Here is an 18,848-nt window from a genome sequence, read left to right on the forward strand (position 1 = left end):
GAGTCTCAAAACCAAAACCAAACAAGACAAGTTTCCTTGTCCCCTTTGCCTCATCCTAAAAAGCTCTGAGTATAAATGTTTATCTATTAATGTCTAGTCTAATTCTAAAAGGATCTTAAAAAAATATTGAGGCCAGGCATGTTGGCACTTGAGAATTTTACAAGTTTGAAGCCAGCCTGGACTACAGATCAAAACCCTGTCTCAATCAACAAAGACAATTTATTAGGCCTCAAGTTTAATCTAGAGCATGGCAAATATATGCATATGTGTGTGTGGATACATGCATATCTATATATACACATGTAGATAGTCTATATAAAGATGACTATGAATATTTCTAGCATGGAAGTGATAGAAGATTCCTTGTTCCTGATCTCCACCCACCCCCCCTTCTAGCCCCCTTTTCTTGAGTCTTTCTGTATAGCCCTGGCTGTCCTGGAACTCACTATGTAGACCAGGCGGGACTTGAATTCATAGATCCACCTGCCTCTGCCTCCTAAACGCTGGGATGAATGGTGTGCACCACCCCTCCTAGCATGATATAAGATTTTCATCCTATATCCTTTAAAAAAAGACAAGCAACATTTATCAAGCAGATCTAATGTCAGAATCCACCTCCCCTGGCATAGACCCCTTACCTCTTCCCACTACAAACCAAAGCCTTCAGGAATGCCCCTAACTCCCCAAAGGCTGGGCAGGATCAGAATTAAAGAAAGATGACAGGAAGTGCAGGGGGAAGCTAAGAAAGATTTAAAGGGAAAGAAGATGCCCCTGTAAGGGGAACTGCCACCCACTCCTGCAATAACCCGGAAAACCTCTACAAAATAGTTTTCTAGGACCACCACACAGACTCCTGAAGCCGGCTCCAACCCTACCGGTCAGACCTGACCAATCCACCCCTCTGTTTCTAAAGCATTTTACCCCAGCCTCTGGCTGCAGACCGGAAAGATTGTTTATACGTTCTGTGCTACTGCACAGAACCCGGAGGACGTGGGCATAGGACTCATTTGTCTCTTCAAAACTTACAATTATGTCTCATTATACAGAAACAACACAAATCACTAAGTAAAGGGTCATACCTCCCAGGAAAACTAAGTCATATATATGTACACAAAGTACACACAAAACATTCCAAACCAGCCACATGCTGCCCACCTCTTTGGAACCTGGAACACTGCTGTGGTCCTTTTCCATTATCAGCCATCTGAGCACATTTGGGATGGAGATGTTTTTCCATGTTGGCCACGGGTTAACAAATCTCCCGTCTTTTCCTTTCTTCGATTTAGTTACGTCCTCCTCTAGTCTGTAATCCAGCTTGAAGCTTTTCCTGGAGAACCTAGAAGATGCACTTCCTCCTGAATTCTGCACTGAATTCTGGCGCTTTCTCAGTGTTTCTTTTGGATACTGATAGCTTGGCGCTGGAGACTGGCTCTTCTCATTTTCATCCATGTCCTTCGGTGAGAAGCTTTGAAAAGAAAAAAAGAAAAAGGAAAGGGGAAATTACCAAGTTTAACAAAATCACCAAAGCATATTAGACAGCACCATTCGCAGTCAAGAGTATTTCCCCAGCCATATGAGAGTATTTATTATGTCTGTATTGATTCAAAATTTATTGCTGTAAAACAGAATTTTTTTTGTTTTTTTTTGTTTTGTTTTTGTTTGTTTGTTTGTTTTGTTTTTGAGACAGGGTTTCTCCGTGTAGCCCTGGCTGTCCTGGAACTCACTCTGTAGGGCAGGCTGGCCTCGAACTCAGAAATCTGCCTGCCTCTGCCTCCCAAGTGCTGGGATTAAAGGCGTGCGCCACCACTGCCCGGCTGTAAAACAGAATTTTAAGATCCAGTATTACTGCTTGCTAGAAAGAAAAGATGTTTGCCTTCTCTGCTGACATGCCAGGCAAGCCTTTCAAAGTCCCTTCACTGCTGCAACCTAAGACAACATTACTTCCCAGCCAGGGTTTAGACATAAAAGTGTCTGCTTCAATGACATTCTACAGAGTAAACAGAAGTACTATTGTGATCTGGATAGAAACTGCCCCAGCCCCCGAGCCCCCAAAAGGCTCATGTGTTAAAGGCTCGGTTCCCAACAGAGCTGTGTTCAGGGGTGGAGCTTCGGTGAAGTGACCGGATCATGGGGGCTCTGCTTTCATCAACGAAGTGATCCATGGAGGGATCCAAAATCTCAGTTGACCACTGGGAGCTGACCACTGGACACTATGAAAGCTGGGGCCTGCTGGGACGGAGCGAGTGAGAAGGAGTGCACATGGGAAAAGAGAACGTGCTCTGAGCTCTCCCTAGCCTCCTCCTCCGATCCAACATGGTGCCAGTCTCCCCACAGGCCCAGAGACATGGACCAAAACCTCTGTGAACCACAACAAACACTTGCTCTTTTTAAATTGCTTCCCTCAGGCCCATGGCACAAAAGCCAAACCAGAAGCAACACAGGCCCCTTTCCGTATCCACATTTGCATAACTACCAATGTTCTTAGCAACAAAGTAACACCAGCTTAAGTTTCCTAAGGATGCCGCAGTGATTCATGTGACTTATACAGCCCTGCTAAGCTGGCTCATTTTATACTAACGACAATCTGTGACCTAGTCCCCTAGAGAGTACGGATGAGTTCACAGGCCAAGGAAGGAGACAGCACATCAATTAACCTGGCAACATAAATTCTAAGTAATGCAGACTTAAAACTGCCAAGACACTAAAGTCTCCTGGCTGGGAATAAATGTCCCAGCTTTTCTTCATCTTGATTTTCCTATCTATAAAATAAAGATAAAGGCATCAGTAGCTCCCAAGGTTACTGGGAAGACTGAGCAGCCTAAGCCAGTGAAACCCCTGGAGACTCAGGCACATACCAGTTCAGCCTCAGCTGCCACCACGACCGACCGTTACTACACCTACTATTACCCACAGCAAGACACTGAAATCCTTGACTGTGAATCGTGCAGGACCAAAAACACTCAGAACTGGAAAACAGCACATTAAAAGTACGAAGTTACCTGCCATGTAGGACTTCATTTCCTTCCTATTGAATATATTAAGTAAACAGGCACTTGCTTTCTAATTAGTTTAGAATCAAAACATACGTAATTACACACCATATAACTCTATTTTAAAAAAAAAAAAAGGTACAAATAACAGAAAACCAAATGTTATTTTTTCTGGCTACCGGGTGCTGAGATACAAGGATGTCTGAGAAAGAAAGACAAGAACACAACCCCCGGGAGGCATGTAGGCATGTCCCGATTCCTGATTTTCCTTCTCTAATGTGAGGGTAAACACTCAGCCATCTGGAGAAAAGAAACCAGAGCTAACAAAAGCTCAAACGCGCTGTTCTTCAGACACCACCCTCTGGGGGAGCCACCCTCTGGGGGAGCCACCCTCTGGGGGAGCCACCCTCTGGGGGAGCCACCCTCTAGGGGAGCCACCCTCTGGGGGAGCCACCCTCTGGGGGAGCCACCCTCTGGGGGAGCCACCCTCTGGGGGAGCCACCCTCTAGGGGAGCCACCCTCTGGGGGAGCCACCCTCTGGGGGAGCCCGTGGCAGCTGAGAGAGGGGCTCCCAATAGTCAAACAGCCTCTCTAATCCTCCTTTTTCTCACCTGTAAAATACCTACCTACTCTGTGGAAGTTTCAAAGGATTAGATGATGTAATGGACAGTTAAGTGTACACACCCAAATGCTAATCCTTGTCTCTCTAACCTGGTTAGCTGACCAAACAGCTAATCTCCGTATGTTCTAAAGCTTAAAGTGTTCTGGGTAAGGTGCCTCCATTCTCACAGACTCACTTTTTATGTCTTAAAATTGAAGTCTAGACTGAGGCCTTTACAAAGGCAAAGACAGTGACTATCCATTAAAATTCAGTTCACTGATCAGATCAGACTGGGAGTTTAGATGGCTGACATTACTATGTAAACAGACAACACATTACATGAAGAGTCACATCAAAGTTAGGTTTGGGAAACAACACGCAGGAAGTGAGGACGTACAAGACTAGAGAGGCTTGTACAGAAACAGAGGCCACCCTCTGCACCTGCCACATCAGGAAGGTTTGCTACACCGTGGGCAACCTTAGAACACTGAAGATGCTTAAAGGGGGCTCTGCAGGAAAGACAACTCTGGAAACAGGGAGAAAAAAGGTAAAAGAAAGGTCTAGAAACCTGAACCAGGGGGCCAACTTTGATCCCAGCACTCAGGAAGCAGAAACAAGTAGATCTCTGTGAGTTCAAAGCCAGCCTAGACTACATAACAAATTCCTGGACAGCCAGGGCTACATAAGGGAGAGACTCTTTCTCAAATGAAAACAAACAAAAACCAACCTTAGAGCTAAGAAGATGGATTACTGAATAGAAAAGAGAAGCCTGGAACACCCAGTAAGGGCAACGCACATGCCCCACATTCCTCCATTTCGTTTAAATTAAGGCTCTCAGAAAGCCCAGAAGTTAGCTATCATAATCCCCAGCTTTTAATTGAAGTCCTCACAAGCAGAGAGTCCAATCAACAGAGACTGAGACAACAGCAGTGAGAAAAACAATCATCCCAGAACATCCAAGAGTCAGTGAAGACGGTGGAGTGGGCAAGACGAGAAAGTACTTGGATGGCTGGAAACCTTAAGGATGAGATAGATAGTCAGGTGGAAGCGGTCAGGCCTGTCGGCTCCCAGGCAAAGCACACTCTTGACCTGCAGGCTCTGAAATCAGGTTTGACATCACAGGGAAGCAAGACTCCAAGTACAAAAGTCAATGCATGGAAATGGATAATCATGGGATCGAAGCTGCTATGAGGGTGCTCAGATTGACATCTGTCCTCAGAGCGGTTTCAGTTTCCCAGACACCTCCCTCGATTTACACCTCCCATGACCCTTCTAAATTTGTCTATTCTAAGCAAATCTCACAAAACAAGAGAGAGAGAGGCTCCAAGGGTTTCTCCTGCAAAAGTCAGCAAGATGGCTCAGAAAAGCTGAGGCTCTGGCCCTGCTCACACTCCCCTGCCTTCAAACAGCAGCCCTTACCCTGATTCCTACCTTGAGGCCACCAAATGCCTCCACAGGAATTTTACATATGATTTTCTAGCATCTGTGGGATTGAGGGGTGTGGGGAGTGTATGAAAACTAGCAGTCACAGGGTTGTGTAGTACTTCCATGATGTCATGTGATGCTAATGAGATGCCACACACAGAGAATGAGCAGAGGAGATGCACAAGGAGAACTGAACCCGGACAATCTGGAAAGAAGGTTTTGGAGGCAAAGTCCTGAAAGGCCATTCAGTGGATGTGGAAAAATAACAAGCTGAGTCTAATGCCATGGAGCCATACAGAGTCTGCCTGAGAGCTGAGGGCCTCTCACTCACCAACTGCCACCTTCTGGTTGCTCTTAGTGTCTATAGCAACAATCTCACAAAGGGAAATCTCACTAGAGGAAATGACACAAAAACTAGAAGCCAGTTTTATGTACTGAAAAGCTCTGCCTCTGAGCTTTTCAAACACAAATCTGTTACAAAAAAAAGTTGACAGTTCCATACTGTAACCACCAAGTACACTGAATATTAATTGCTTCTTTAATAGCCGAAGGACTCAGCCCTCTAACCAAAGGGAGGTCTGAACCATGACACTGGGTGAAAACAAGCCAGCCAAGTACAAATATTTTTCTTCAGTAACTGCGTGCATGGATAAAAGCTTTATAAAAACAAGAACCGTCTATTTCAGAACTGTTTCATGCTTTTGACATTTAAGACGTGCCAGCTCTCTAGAATTCAATGTACTGCTTTATCATTTGAAAAGTGAGGGAAAAAAAAATCACAACAGTCCAATGTATGTTTGGGGCCTCAACATTCATATAAATCAGGGAGCAACAGATGAGAATTCCTACAGCAGACATTTTATAAATACTGGGTGACTGGTACACAATCAGCGCTGATACTACACCTGGAAAATACCCAGCATTATAGTTTCAGATGTCAGACTGAATAAAGTCACACACACTTTGTATTTGTTCACCTTACCTTTATTGGAAGATAAGGATCCTTTTCCTACAATGCTAGATAGCATAGGTTAAAAAATAACAATATCCCAGTTCTCTGAAACGTCTCTAAGGGACTTCAGGGGACTGTAAGAGTCAAATGAATTCTATCCATCACTGAAATTCTGCAAGATGCCATGAGAGACACCTACAGACATGGAAAACAGTGCTGTGAGGGCAAATACGTCCAAGCCTGGGAACTATGCTATTTAACAAAAGGAGAATGTTCTGTGTGAAGACCATTAATTAATTAAATAATTATTTAACAATAGATATTTTACTGCATATATAATACATACATGATCTTGTTTATTATTTAATGTATATTAGAAGCAACAAGATTAATATATAGTATATAATGATATATTAAATAAATATTTGGATGTTTATATATGATGTGATATGATATATACATATCACATATGTCATGCATCTATATACATTTGCCAAGCAGTGTCTTAACAAGAGACAAGAGCCCAGGCTCCTTGCTCTAAAGATCAAGTCCTCTTTGCAGTACTAAGATGACTAATGATAACATGGGTTAGTACCCTGAAGTGCCAAACAAAAATTGTTATCTGGGGGACAGAAGACCTTGCCAGGAAACTTAGTAAGGCAGAACAGGTCTGTGACCCCAGAAACTAGGGGGACACACCTGAGACAGGAAGCAGCTAGCTGCTCCCTGCCAGACTTCTGGTCTGGCACACGGCCACATAAGGAAAAAGCACCCGTGGTCACGTGGGCCCAGAACAGAGTTCTCCGTGCTATTGAGGTACCTAGAGGCCCTGAGGGTTTAGCCAATCCCCTTCCTGGACATTCCCTTCTGCAAGAGGTATTTAATCTCTGGCCCACCCTGAGAAGTTGGTACTCATCTATTTTCCCAGATGAACAACCAATAAGCAGTTTGGAACTGAGGACTATCTTCCATCAAGAACCGCTACCGGGAGCATGGAGAAAGCCTTTGACTATGGAGCTGTAATGTAAGTCTCCCACAGAAGGGCTCTCTGCGCTTCCAGCTAAGCTAAGAACAATCTATGATTGTTCTTAAGTGAGAGCTCCCACCTTGGCAGGGCTAGACTGTCCTCAGCCTGTGGGCCCCCAATGGTCCCGGCCTCATCATGGACCTGTGGACCCACAACACTTCATTCCAGACCTCTCTGTGCGGTTTTCTAGTGGCGACCAGATGCCCAGAAGTCAGGGAATATCAGCTTCCTACATCTCAGACTGCGTTTCCCCTTCTCCCAGCCCCCCACCCCTACTCCCACTCCCACCCCCAACCCCACCCTGAACTGCTCAGCGATTCCCGAAGCTCAGCACCGGACAGTAGCAGTGTTGGGATAAGCCCAGTCAAGCTCTCCGTGTTTCGCCTCCGGCTACGGCAGAATGCAGACTCACAGTTATCTGTACTATGATTTATATTTACTAAAGGAGTGAAAATATGTTGCCGGGCAGTGGTGGTGCACGCCTTTAATCCCAGCACTTGGGAGGCAGAGGCAGGCGGATTTCTGAGTTCGAGGCCAGCCTTGTCTACAGAGTGAGTTCCAGGATAGCCAGGGGCTACACTGAGAAACCATGTCTTGAAATAACGGGAAAAAAAAAAAAAGAGTAAAAAAATATAAGACATTGTATCCAATCAAGATGCTTTTTAGATGAAAGACAACCTCAAAATGTAAAAATTTAAAATCTATATTGCTGAAATTCTATTTCTTCCTTGATAATTTTATGTAAGAAAAAAATCTACGACAATATTTGTTTCCTTACACCTTACTAATAGCATAGTATTTGCTTGCATTTAAAAAAACTCGAATTTGTCTTTTAAAGTTCTAATTATTGAAAAAAAATCACTTGAACACAAATGCTTGACAAAAGAATGTTAAACAAAAGTATGTTAGATTTAACAGTAAATTCTAAGAGGAATAAATGCAAAACATAATTCAACTCTTTAAAATTGAGAACACATTTTCTTTGCAAAATGAGCCAAGGGTAGCAGGTGCCCTGACAACGGTGTCCTGACTGCACACTGCCAACGGCTTTAGATATTAGCTCTAAGATTAATCCAGGACATTGAATTAAAAGTCACCTTACGGGCTACTGAAAGATTTAAGTCACTAAACTATATGATCACTCCAGATGACTCCTCTACAAGTTTCTCCTTTCACATAAGAAGGTGACGATTTAATAACAATTAGAACAAGGCCTCTGGGGAGTTAAGAGCACTTGCTGCTCTGACCCAGGTGTGGCGCCTAGCACCCAGATGACCAGTTCATGACCAACCGTAACTCCAGTTCCAGGGGCTTCCAAACCCTCTTCCGACCTGGTTGAGCATGAAGCATGTACATAGGGCACATATATACATACAGGCAAAATACTTAACCGCATAAAGACAGCATGTAAAACACCACTGAACTGAACACAACTGGATAATTCAGGATAATCATGTTACGACAAATTTAGAAAATAGGCAAAAATGTTTCTTGAAATGACATAACTATCCCTTCTTTAGTACTTTAAATAAAACTAGCCACAAAAATGTAGATTTGTTCCTGGTAGTAATAATATCTAAATGCTATACAGAATTAGATGGTTAAAGAGGTTGGTGGATAAAGGTAGGAAACATACTAAGCTTAAAATATGCAAATGATCTTAAAGGTTCCTTCACTTTTCCTTAAGCTAATGCTTTAACAAAACTGTGGTTCAAAATGTGGGTATCCTCTTTCCAGTATCTTTGTAACTCCTGGGGGTGTGGGGGGGAGAGCGGTGAACAGCTCAGTTCCAACTCTGGTGAGTGCTCTAACTCTCTGGTGAGTGCTCCAACTCTGGTGAGTGCTCCAACTCTGGTGAGTGCTCCAACTCTGGTGAGTACTCCCACTTTGGTAAGTGCTCCCACTTTGGTAAGTGCTCCCACTTTGGTTGCTCTGAATTCTGCAGCCTTTCAAAAGTCACCTAACATTGCTGAGACTCATTTCCATTCATCTATAAAATAAGAGGACTGGGCCATAGTGCTAAAGCCCTTTCTGCCTCTAGAACTGTAACAATCTTTAGCCCCGCCAAGACTCAGCTCAGGCCACCATCATCGGTCTCCTCTAACTGGGGCTGACCCTAGCCAGCCCCTCCCTTCCAAAGCCTGGAAGGAAGCTCTCTGTCCAGCCACTTTCCCTGATGTCACTGGAAAGAGCCTCACGGAATATTTTTATCTGAGAACAGTTATTGGAAGTGTGATGTCATGGGTTTAAACATAGGTCAGTGGTCTTTCAAGGCATGACATGGTATCTTGGAAGAGACTGTATAGAGACTGTATGACAAATGGGACACAGACACTAAGATCTAAGTAAAGAGTGACTGCTGCAAGACCTGTCAAGCCATGTTTAGTAAACACTGTTTGAATGACCACTGGTCTAGTCTAGTGCTCCAGGTACAGGGGGAAGGGAAAGACGGGTGAAAGTGGAGGCTACAACCCTAAGCAGTCAGACTGATGTTAGCTTGCTCAGATCATGTCTATAGAAGCTCAGCTCTGAAGGATGAAAATGATAGTCTTTAGAATAAAGCATTTCTGAAACCAGTGACCCAAGCTCACAGAACCGTGAGCTATCCTCACGTGGCAAGTAACTCACACCAGTGGCCATGTGTCACATAGGGTCACTGCCGCTGGAAAGACTCATAAGATCCTGAATGTATGGCCATCAAGGGACTTGATGTGTTGGACATGGGATGTAGGGTATCAAGCATAACAGTCACTAGCAGCTGCTGGAACCCTGAATTTACTTAGGAATGAGACAGCACAATGCCAGGCTTGTTATCCCGCTCAAGGTGCCAGTGTCACATCCTTTGAAAGAAAGGGGTACAAGAAGAAACTACAATCAACAGTAAAGATTTTTACAAGGAAACCAGGCCCTGGCTTCTTCAACACAGACCGAGAATTGGAGAGAGATATGGAGTCAGTTTCAGGTCAACTAATAAAGCCATGGGGTTCAAAGGAGGTTTCAGACGCTGAAGTTCAACTCAGTATACTCTCCTAATGAACAGGAAGCATGCAGTAAATTATTAAAGCATTTTTAAAAACAGAACATAATTAAGATATACTAAACTTGACTGTCAGGGAAAAGTCACAGGCATTTCACAAATATTTAAAAATAGATACTTCCCAACTTTGCCACTGATAAGCCTTTCTATGCTTTAGTTGTATAACTCTTAGTCCAGTATCTGGCACAGGGTAAACCTTTAATAACTGTAAGTTGCCATTTTATTACACTCTAAAACACTGATGTATGTGAACTAAAGATAATGGACTAAAGATAAATAAAATGAAATGGAATCAACTCAGGAATGAGTCTTCACTTTTATTTCTGAATAATAGAGGCCTTGGTGTTCTTAGAATTCACACAAGTCTTAAAAATAAAACTATCATACCCAAGATTCTTACCAACTCCAGAGCTCTTTCTGGATTCACATGGAAGCTCTCAGAAGCCTTGAGAGTCTCTTGGTTTTTGTTTTTGTTTTTAAAGATTTATTTATTTATTATATGTAAGTACACTGTAGCTGTCTTCAGACACTCCAGAAGAGGGAGTCAGATCTTGTTACAGATGGTTGTGAGCCACCATGTGGTTGCTGGGATTTGAACTCAGGACCTTTGGAAGAGCAGTCAGTGCTCTTAACCACTGAGCCATCTCTCCAGTCCCGAGTCTCTTGGTTTGGAAAATGATAGCAATCTTCTCTACCACATTCCTTTATGTCCCTTCACTGTCCCCCCAAGAGCAAAGACTGCAAACTTCCAACACCTACCATGGACCCAGCACTTTTAACAGGGTTTGGGGCCTCAGCTAAAATGTCCACAACAGGACAACACAAAAGGCAAGCAAGGCCAGCTCCAGATAAATCACACCCCTACAGTGTCTCATCTTCTGTCCTCTTCAGTCAAAGATCACTTGTCTCAGTTCTTCCCACCTCCTCTCAATGGTCAAACCAAGCTGCCAAGAAAGGACCTGATGTGACTACCATGTGACTGATAAGCTATCTTAGAACAGTTCTTGTCCAGCCTTTTCTCTGTTCAAGAACAAAGCCTCATGCCTGATTTCCAGTGCAGAGGGCACATCAGAATTAACTGTGGAGATTTTATACTGTGCCTAAGGCTGCTGAGCAAAGCCTCTGAAGGAGGTATCCATGACTGGTTGGTCAGGGTTCAAAGCTGAGAACCACTTCTGTACTTTAAGTCATTAATCATCAGCACAAAGAGGCTCAGGCATTTGGGAAGGTCCCAGGGGTCTCTCTGGTGGCTAGGTTGGCATGAATCTTCTCTTCTACCAGTTGGTGCCATAATCCTGAGACATATTATTTGCAGTACTGGATGGGGACGACTATCTTGCCACTTATAAAGCTGGTAAGTCACGGACTTATATTCTATTCACTTGAGTCTCTATTCTGGCTCTGCTCCCTGAGAGCCAAGCCAAGGGGGAAAATACAATCAGTAATATAACAATACCTAGCAGTCAGTGCACAAGTGCTGAGTGTTCAACAAATACTTGTGGAATGAACAAGTGAAGAACAAGGCTTAATTAGAACACCTGCTGGAAATCAAATAAAAAGAGAAGCAAAAGTAAAGGGCAAAGAGGCTTAAGCCAAAAAAGGGCACCCCTGCTGACTGGAGAAGGCATGGAGGAATGACTAGAAGGGTAGAGTCTATGGCTGTATGAGGTAAAGACAAAAGAGATCTACCCTAAAAGCCCACCTCCCTTGCCCAGTTCAGGGTATAACACCAGCTGAGCTCTACATCTCCAGCCTTCCAGCCAGGGATGCCCAGGCTGGTCAGACTCTGATCACTCTGGTATCACCATAAGTCACATATGATGCTACCAGGAGTCTCCCCTAGAGAAATCACCGTCCAGGTTGCTCCTGCATCTTGCTTGCTACAGGAAGCCCCAGGAATGGCACACACCACACTAAGTCAACACAGTCCAGCTCTGCACTTTTTCCACGTTTAAGAGAAACTTATTTAAGCAACGTTCCAAACTGTCCCAATACCAGTCCCATCCAATACAGTTGCCAAACTGGAAAGTTTAAGGGAGCGTCTAAAAAAACAAAACAAAAAAAAAAAAAAAAAAAAAAAAAAAAAAAAAAGAAAGAAACAAAACTGGAAAGTTTAAGGGAGCATCTAAAAAAACAAAAACAAAACAACAACAACAACAAACACAACTAAAGGTAGGGCTCGCATAAAGTCGAAAAGTTAGTAACAGTTGAGTCTCAGGGTCCAACCCATGCTGATCAAACCACAAAGCCTGTTCTTTCCACTAATCAAGCCCAGCCTACAAGGAAAAATCCAGTGAGTTCTCTCTGAGTACAATCCACAGTTCAAAAACTAAAATTACTAGCATTGACATATAGACAGGTTAGCCTTAGCTTGCTTGCTTTATTTATTTATTTGTTTGTTTGTTTGGTGTTTTGGTTTTTCAAGACAGGGTTTCTCTGTACAGCCCTGGCTATCCTGGAACTCACTCTGTAGACCACACTGGCCTCGAACTCAGAAATCCTCCTGCTTCTGCCTCCCAAGTGCTGGGATTAAAGGCATGTGCCACCACTGCCCGGCTACAAAATGCATTCTTGTAGCCAACAAAATTTATACAAGTGTGGCAGTAATAGTAGAGGTAAAACACTGACTTAAAATGTGATTTGAAAGTATCTGAATGGCTCTGCAAAAAGAAATTACAAAGCTGTGCATGACCAGGCTTATGCTTAGCCAAGAGGATGCTGCTGAGAACATCAAAAGTTTATTAGGTCAAAATTCTTCACTGGAAGGATACACAATGTATGTGCACTGGCATTAATCCCATGCAAACCAAAGCTGACGTGGACGCTAAGCCAGAGTTAAGGAATCAACAACCCCTCAACAGTATCAAAGGTACCACCTCTGCAATGGTGAAAGCCGTTCTGGAAATCATGATAAGCTAAGCTTTCCTGAGACAAGCAGAAGTGGAAGCTACAGGAGTAGAACCAAGTCCATACCCTCCAGGGTCTCTTCCCATTTGACTATCTATCCCATGACAAAAGTCAACACAAGTGTGACCTCCTTACAGGCAAAGCGAGTCAGGCCACAGAGTTATGTTCCCAGGGTCTGGATCTGGCCGGAAGAGTCCAGACTGTCTATTAGCCATGTGCTCCCCTTAATTATTCTCGGATAATTAAGATCACATCTCACCTAAAAATCCTTAGCAGAGCACACAGAGACATGGTCCCCACAGGGAAGAGAAATGGCATGCTCTATCTCAAGTTTAGGACTTTGTTTAGCTTAAATTAAAAAAGAAAATTTAAGTCCAGAAACTGTTGAATCATCTATTAATTACTTTAACTACAGTAGAAGAGGGTAAGTTTGGCTCTTGAATGAGCTCTCTAAGCAAGCTAAAAACACACACTTAAAACGGGAACAAGTATCCTTGTAGACTGAGCAAGAGGCTTCAAATGCAGAAAATAGCTTCTGAAACAAATTACTGTGGCCATCTAATAGCTGTAGGCCAAAGGTCTGATAAAGCAAAACAAACAAGTGAACAGTTTAAAGGATTGCTGATGTCATAACTTCATTCTTCTTAACTGAGGAGGGTTACAGTCATGTGAATTCAGCAGACACTTTCTATTCTGTCATTATGTTAGTTATGGGAAGGTTCCAGCTATACACACACACAGACCTACCCTCCTAAGGAGTAGTGGGGTTGTTCAATGTGCCAGGCAGGATCCATTCTTTCTTTCGCCCTTTTCTTTTTCTCAGTCAGTTTTGCTAGATATCCCAAATTGGCCTGGAATTTTCTATGTAGCCCAGACCAGCCTCCTATTCACAATCCCTCACCTGTCTCTTTCACCTTCATGCTGGGATTATGAGCATGCATTCCCACACTCAGTATTAAGGACTGTTTTTCAGTCAGGCTTTTGATTTATGCTGGTCCATCTAAATCCAGTCCTATGCCTCCACAGTCACTGATAATGGCCATTCCCAACTTTTTATCCAGTTTAAAGGTACAGTCTATATTGCATTGGCAACCTATACTGTACGATCTTGGCTTGCCTGCTTCATCTATTTAACATGAATCAGTTATTGACCTAAAGTACCCAATGGCTAAAATCTCCCAGGTTCTTGAATTCCTGTTTTTAATCCATGGAATAGTATTAATAAAGTCATGTGTTTTATATCAGCAAATCAACTAAAACTAAATATCCAAAAATACCTTGAAAAAATGCTTAAGTTGTAATACATCATTTAAGGTTAGTTGGCAGTAGAATGAGTATAACTATTTATGGACTGCTCCTGGCGCTACCCAAGAACATACATTATCTGTTGTAAAAGTCGATTAATAAAATAAAAACAGAATAAATGGTTACTAGGTTCAAAAGACAGGTCAAGTAAAGCAGTAAGTTATACACATGTATAATTCTTCAGGAATGTAGGAGTTAGAATGATAATTGCTTGAACCTTGCAGTGGAAATCACTGGAACTGATTTTCATGCCAATTTTATACATGCCTAATAGTACTTCAATTAAGACACTTTTATTCGTGTTTATTTCAGTCTCTAGTGCCTACATAGACAGGGCACTCCATGCAGCCACATTCTTACTCATACAGAATGAAAAGGGATGGGAAGACCCACTATAGCTATAGCTATGCACCACTGAGAGAAACACACACACACACACATGTGCATACACGCACTCATGCACACAGAAAACAAACTAAAGTTAAAATATAACTGAATTTCCACAAGAATCCCTTTGGCTTTCTAAATAAATACCTAAAAGAGTATAAGACTTCTTTCAAACAAATAGGTAGGAATGACTCACCAGCTAAAGTATAACCAATAAAACAACCCTGACCTTATGTGGAATGCTTATGTTAAAATGTCTTCAAATACTGAACAAATATTAGGCATCAGTTCTGCATAGGAGGGACAACAATATGAACCAACCAGTACCCCCAGAGCTCCCAGAGACTAAACCACCAACCAAAGAGTACACAGGGAGGGACCCATGGCTCCAGCTACATATGTGGCAGAGGATGGCCTTGTCGGTCATCAATGGGAGGAGAGGCCCTTGGTCCTGTGAAAGTTCTATGCCCCAACGTAGGGGAATGCCAGGGCCAGGAAGCAGGAGAGGATGGGTAGTGAGCAGGGGGAAGGGGGAAGGGATAGGAGGTTTTCAGAGGGGAAACCAGAAAAGGGGATAACATTTGAAATGTAAATAAAGAAAATATCTAATAAAAATTAAAAAAATAAAAAACATCAGTTTTGGAATCAGAATCTGATCGAATTTGGAATTGTGGGTGGAAGTGGAAATATAATAAACACACTAAAGATTTTTGTCTCTTGGACACTTGCTATAGAATTCGTGAAGCCAGGAAGTCTGTAAAAATATTAACAAAATAAAATCTTTGAAAATTATGGCTGTATTTCCAATTGACTTACACCTATTTCAAACCCTTGATTCCTCTTAGATTCTGATTTTAAACGTACATATTAGCTCTAAATCTCTAACAGAGCTAACATTTCCTTACAACAAAAATCAAACTATTTTTTGTTTTAAAATTAGACTGTTGTAAGAAACAGGCAATCATCCTTTTAAAGATTATGTAACATCTTTGTAAATCATGCTGTTACCACTAACTTCTACCCAATGTGACAAAACAGAACTGTTACACTTCCATCTGTTAATAAAGATGAAAATTACTTCTTAATTTACAGAAGTGTGTTGCAAGAGTGACTTTCATGCTAAGCCAAAACCACCCATGCAAGTCTCAGCATAACAACATATAAAGCAGCCCACAGTAAGGGCAAAACAAGAATCCCAGACCTTTTTTTGAGGTTGTTGACTTTTCTCATTCCCTTAATGTTTTCTGGGTCTGACTGAGTGTTAGGACACATTATCCAGGTTCCACTGGAGACCCTGAACCACATATTCCCAACAACCATGTTCATACCGCGCTCCTTGGGAAGAGGAGTCCAACTGAACCGTCATCAATAATAGCAGATCTAATGAGCAAGCACCTTACAGAAAAAGAAAGAAAGAAAAGGAAAAAAAAGAAAAGAAAGAAAAAAGTCTCTCGACATCCTTCTCTAATCCTGCCTCCGTACTTTTGCTCATTCTGCGGTTAAATAAGTTACTCTTACTTTAAGAAAAACGGCAGTAATGCTTAGGGGATGGATTTTTCAGAACATAAATACTACACATGAAGCCGAAATAAGTGGCTCTGAGTAAGTTGTGGACCCCATTCATTTACATACAACCAAAAGAAGATACACCCACTTGTATTTCTATCGTGGAGCTGTAACCTGGGAATCTGCTGGAATGGTAGGATCTTAAATCCCAAATACAGCTACTTCCCTCTAGGCGCCTAAAAACACGGTGGTTCTTCACGTAAGCGGATCCAGAAATGCAAGTTCCGCACCTCCAGAGGTGCGATAATTCAAAAGAAGCCTGCTACTCACAAGTGGAGGAGGCATTGGGTGCTAGAAACCTACTCGAAACCCGCTGCACTTCACCGAGGTGTGGGAACAGCCCCAGAAAAGCTGCTGCACGCCGATATCCAGACGAAGGAGCAAATCTGCGAAGGAGAACCGCGGACGCCCGAAACGCCTCCCGCGAAGATCAACGGTAACAGCAGGCAGGCTCTCCCGCAGGCGCTCGGGTTCCCCCCGGGAGGCGGGGCGCTGCGTGTGGGCGGGGCCATGCCGGTGGGCGTGGCCGAGAGGCGGGGACTGAGTTGGTTAGAGGGCGGGACGGAGCGAGGATGCGGGACGGAGCGGAAGCTCGGGGGCGGAGCCAGCTAGCGAGGGCGGAGCGGAGGGCGGGGCGAAGGGCGGGCTCACCTTGCGCTGAGGGCCGGCGGGCGCGCGCTGCGTTGCGTCCCCTCGCCTGCGGGCCTCGGCGCCGCGGGCCCACCAGCCTCTGAGCCGCGGCGGGCGCCGTCACGCCCTGTGCCCGCGTTCCTCCGCCCTCGGCCCCAGCACCCCAGCTCCGCCGAGGACACTAACAGCTGCACGCAGCGCCCCAGCACGCGCCGCCTCCCCATCTTTGGTGGCGGTCGTCTCGGGCCATGCGTTTCCCAGGCTGAAGCCCGGTCATGCCCAGCGCCACCCCCTGCCTGGCCTTTACCAAGATGGCCGCTCCCGAGGACGGAGGCGCTGAGGCCTCGAGGCCATCTTGGTAAAGTCCGCGCAGCGAGCACAACTGATACTGCACAACCCTCTGACCAGATTGGCTCGGAGCCTTCCAAGTCACGTGAGCTCATTCTTTGACAGTTGCTAAACCCAGAAGAATCTGGTGGACCCGTGAGCCTGTCGTAGCCCACTCTGTAGAACAGCACGGACAGTCTTGACTAAAGAGCTCGGTTACACAGACACTAATTATAGATTTCTATAGCAAGTACTGAGTATACATGGCTCCACTACAATACTTGTGTACTCAGGTACATTTAAAATTATGTCGGCTTTCAGTATAGAATGTTCTAAATGCCTGGCTTTCTGAAATCTCAGGATAAGATCAAAACATTATAAAATTGCAATCCTGAAATTCTCAACTGCTTGAAATTATTTCAAGAAATAACTTGCAAAGTCATATAGAATTCAGTGGTAAATAGATGGGTTGCCAATTTAAAAAAAAAAAAATACTCTGCAGGTCTTTGTGAGATATATTCATAGACCAGAACTAAATAGACCGGACTGAGATTGTGTTAGCTAAAAGAAAAAAGAAAAGAAAAACCAGGCATTAATACAGATATGATAGGAATATGCAAACCAAACTGTAATGCATTTAGAAAGGGACTATAACTATATAATACTGCAGGACATTGTGTCTGTATACTTGATTTCCTCGGGGTAGCTTGCAGTTGTAACTGATTGCTTTTTTTTCCTTTTGCTGGTTTAAGTTTAGTATACCTAATAACTCTTTTGCACCTGGGTGGGGCTGAATAATTCTTGGCATCAGCAAATTTTAAAAAAGGAGAAACAAACTCAACCCCAAAGGACAGACTGCAATTACTGCTTCGATGTGCTTCTTAGCATCCTTGCTAAGGAACTTTAAACACGTCATTTCTTGCCCTTATTCCATCAGTCACTGTGAACACATTTCATATACACAAAATATGGGTCTGCATTTTCATGCCATTTGGATACATTTCAGACACGGTAATACTTAAATCATTTAACTGACTCTTCTAAGAAGAAATATTCTGGGCTTCATAATCACAATAGCATTTTCATACTGTAAGAGGACAGCAGAGTTGTCTCAAGACCCCCAAGACCAAAATATCAGCCCAGTGGATGCATTTGCCCCAGAGGAACAAACGGCAGGAATAAGAGACAAAGATAGTAGATAGAGGACAAAGGGAGGAGGAGAGAGGAACAAGAGACTGCCTCTAGATAAGTGGCCCGTAGGCAAATGGAGGAAGTTTATAAGGGTAAAATGGGAAACCCAGTGTTAGAATGAGGGGTTTAATTTTAATTGAGTGTGTTAAGTAAGTGAGCCAAAGGGGGCTTTGATTGCTGGACTTCAATACTTCAGTAGCTGAACCTTGGTAGGTGACCTCAGGAGGAGGAGGAAGTACCCAAATTAGGAAATAGACCTTGGTGGCTAGCTTTAGGAATGTATTTTTGTTCGTTTGTTTTTTGGTCTGTTTGGATTTTTTTTTCTTTTAGCAAGGGGTAAGAATGGGAAAGAAAGGAAAGGCCTGCCAGAACCATGCTTGCCACACTTGAGCTGGCCAGAGTCCCCTCAATACCTAAGAAAACAATCCGCTCCTGTTAGACCATACTCCAAGTTTCAAGATCAGAGCAGAAAGTCTTGTAGCTATCTGGGGATTGGGGGGTGA

At 43.4% G+C, this 18,848-nt stretch overlaps 1 protein-coding gene across 3 annotated transcripts in view; it reads right to left on the bottom strand.

The window, feature by feature from the left end:
- Positions 1-17,143, bottom strand: part of Napepld (N-acyl phosphatidylethanolamine phospholipase D) — a 38,170-nt gene extending 21,027 nt beyond the window's left edge. Inside the window, exons 1-2 of one of the 3 annotated variants that reach the window (XM_031380086.1) lie at positions 16,849-17,143; positions 1,156-1,465 (exon numbers count right to left, since the gene is read on the bottom strand). In XM_031380086.1, coding sequence (XP_031235946.1) covers positions 1,156-1,465; positions 16,849-17,051 — 513 coding nt within the window. In that variant the 5' untranslated portion in view covers positions 17,052-17,143. Of the gene's footprint in view, positions 1-1,155; positions 1,466-16,467; positions 16,766-16,848 lie in introns of those variants that run through there. The other 2 variants (XM_031380088.1, XM_031380087.1) reach the window with 2 other exon arrangements.
- Positions 17,144-18,848: the final 1,705 nt, after the last annotated feature.

The sequence above is a fragment of the Mastomys coucha genome, unplaced genomic scaffold (assembly GCF_008632895.1).
Source record: "Mastomys coucha isolate ucsf_1 unplaced genomic scaffold, UCSF_Mcou_1 pScaffold19, whole genome shotgun sequence".
NCBI lineage: Eukaryota > Metazoa > Chordata > Mammalia > Rodentia > Muridae > Mastomys > Mastomys coucha.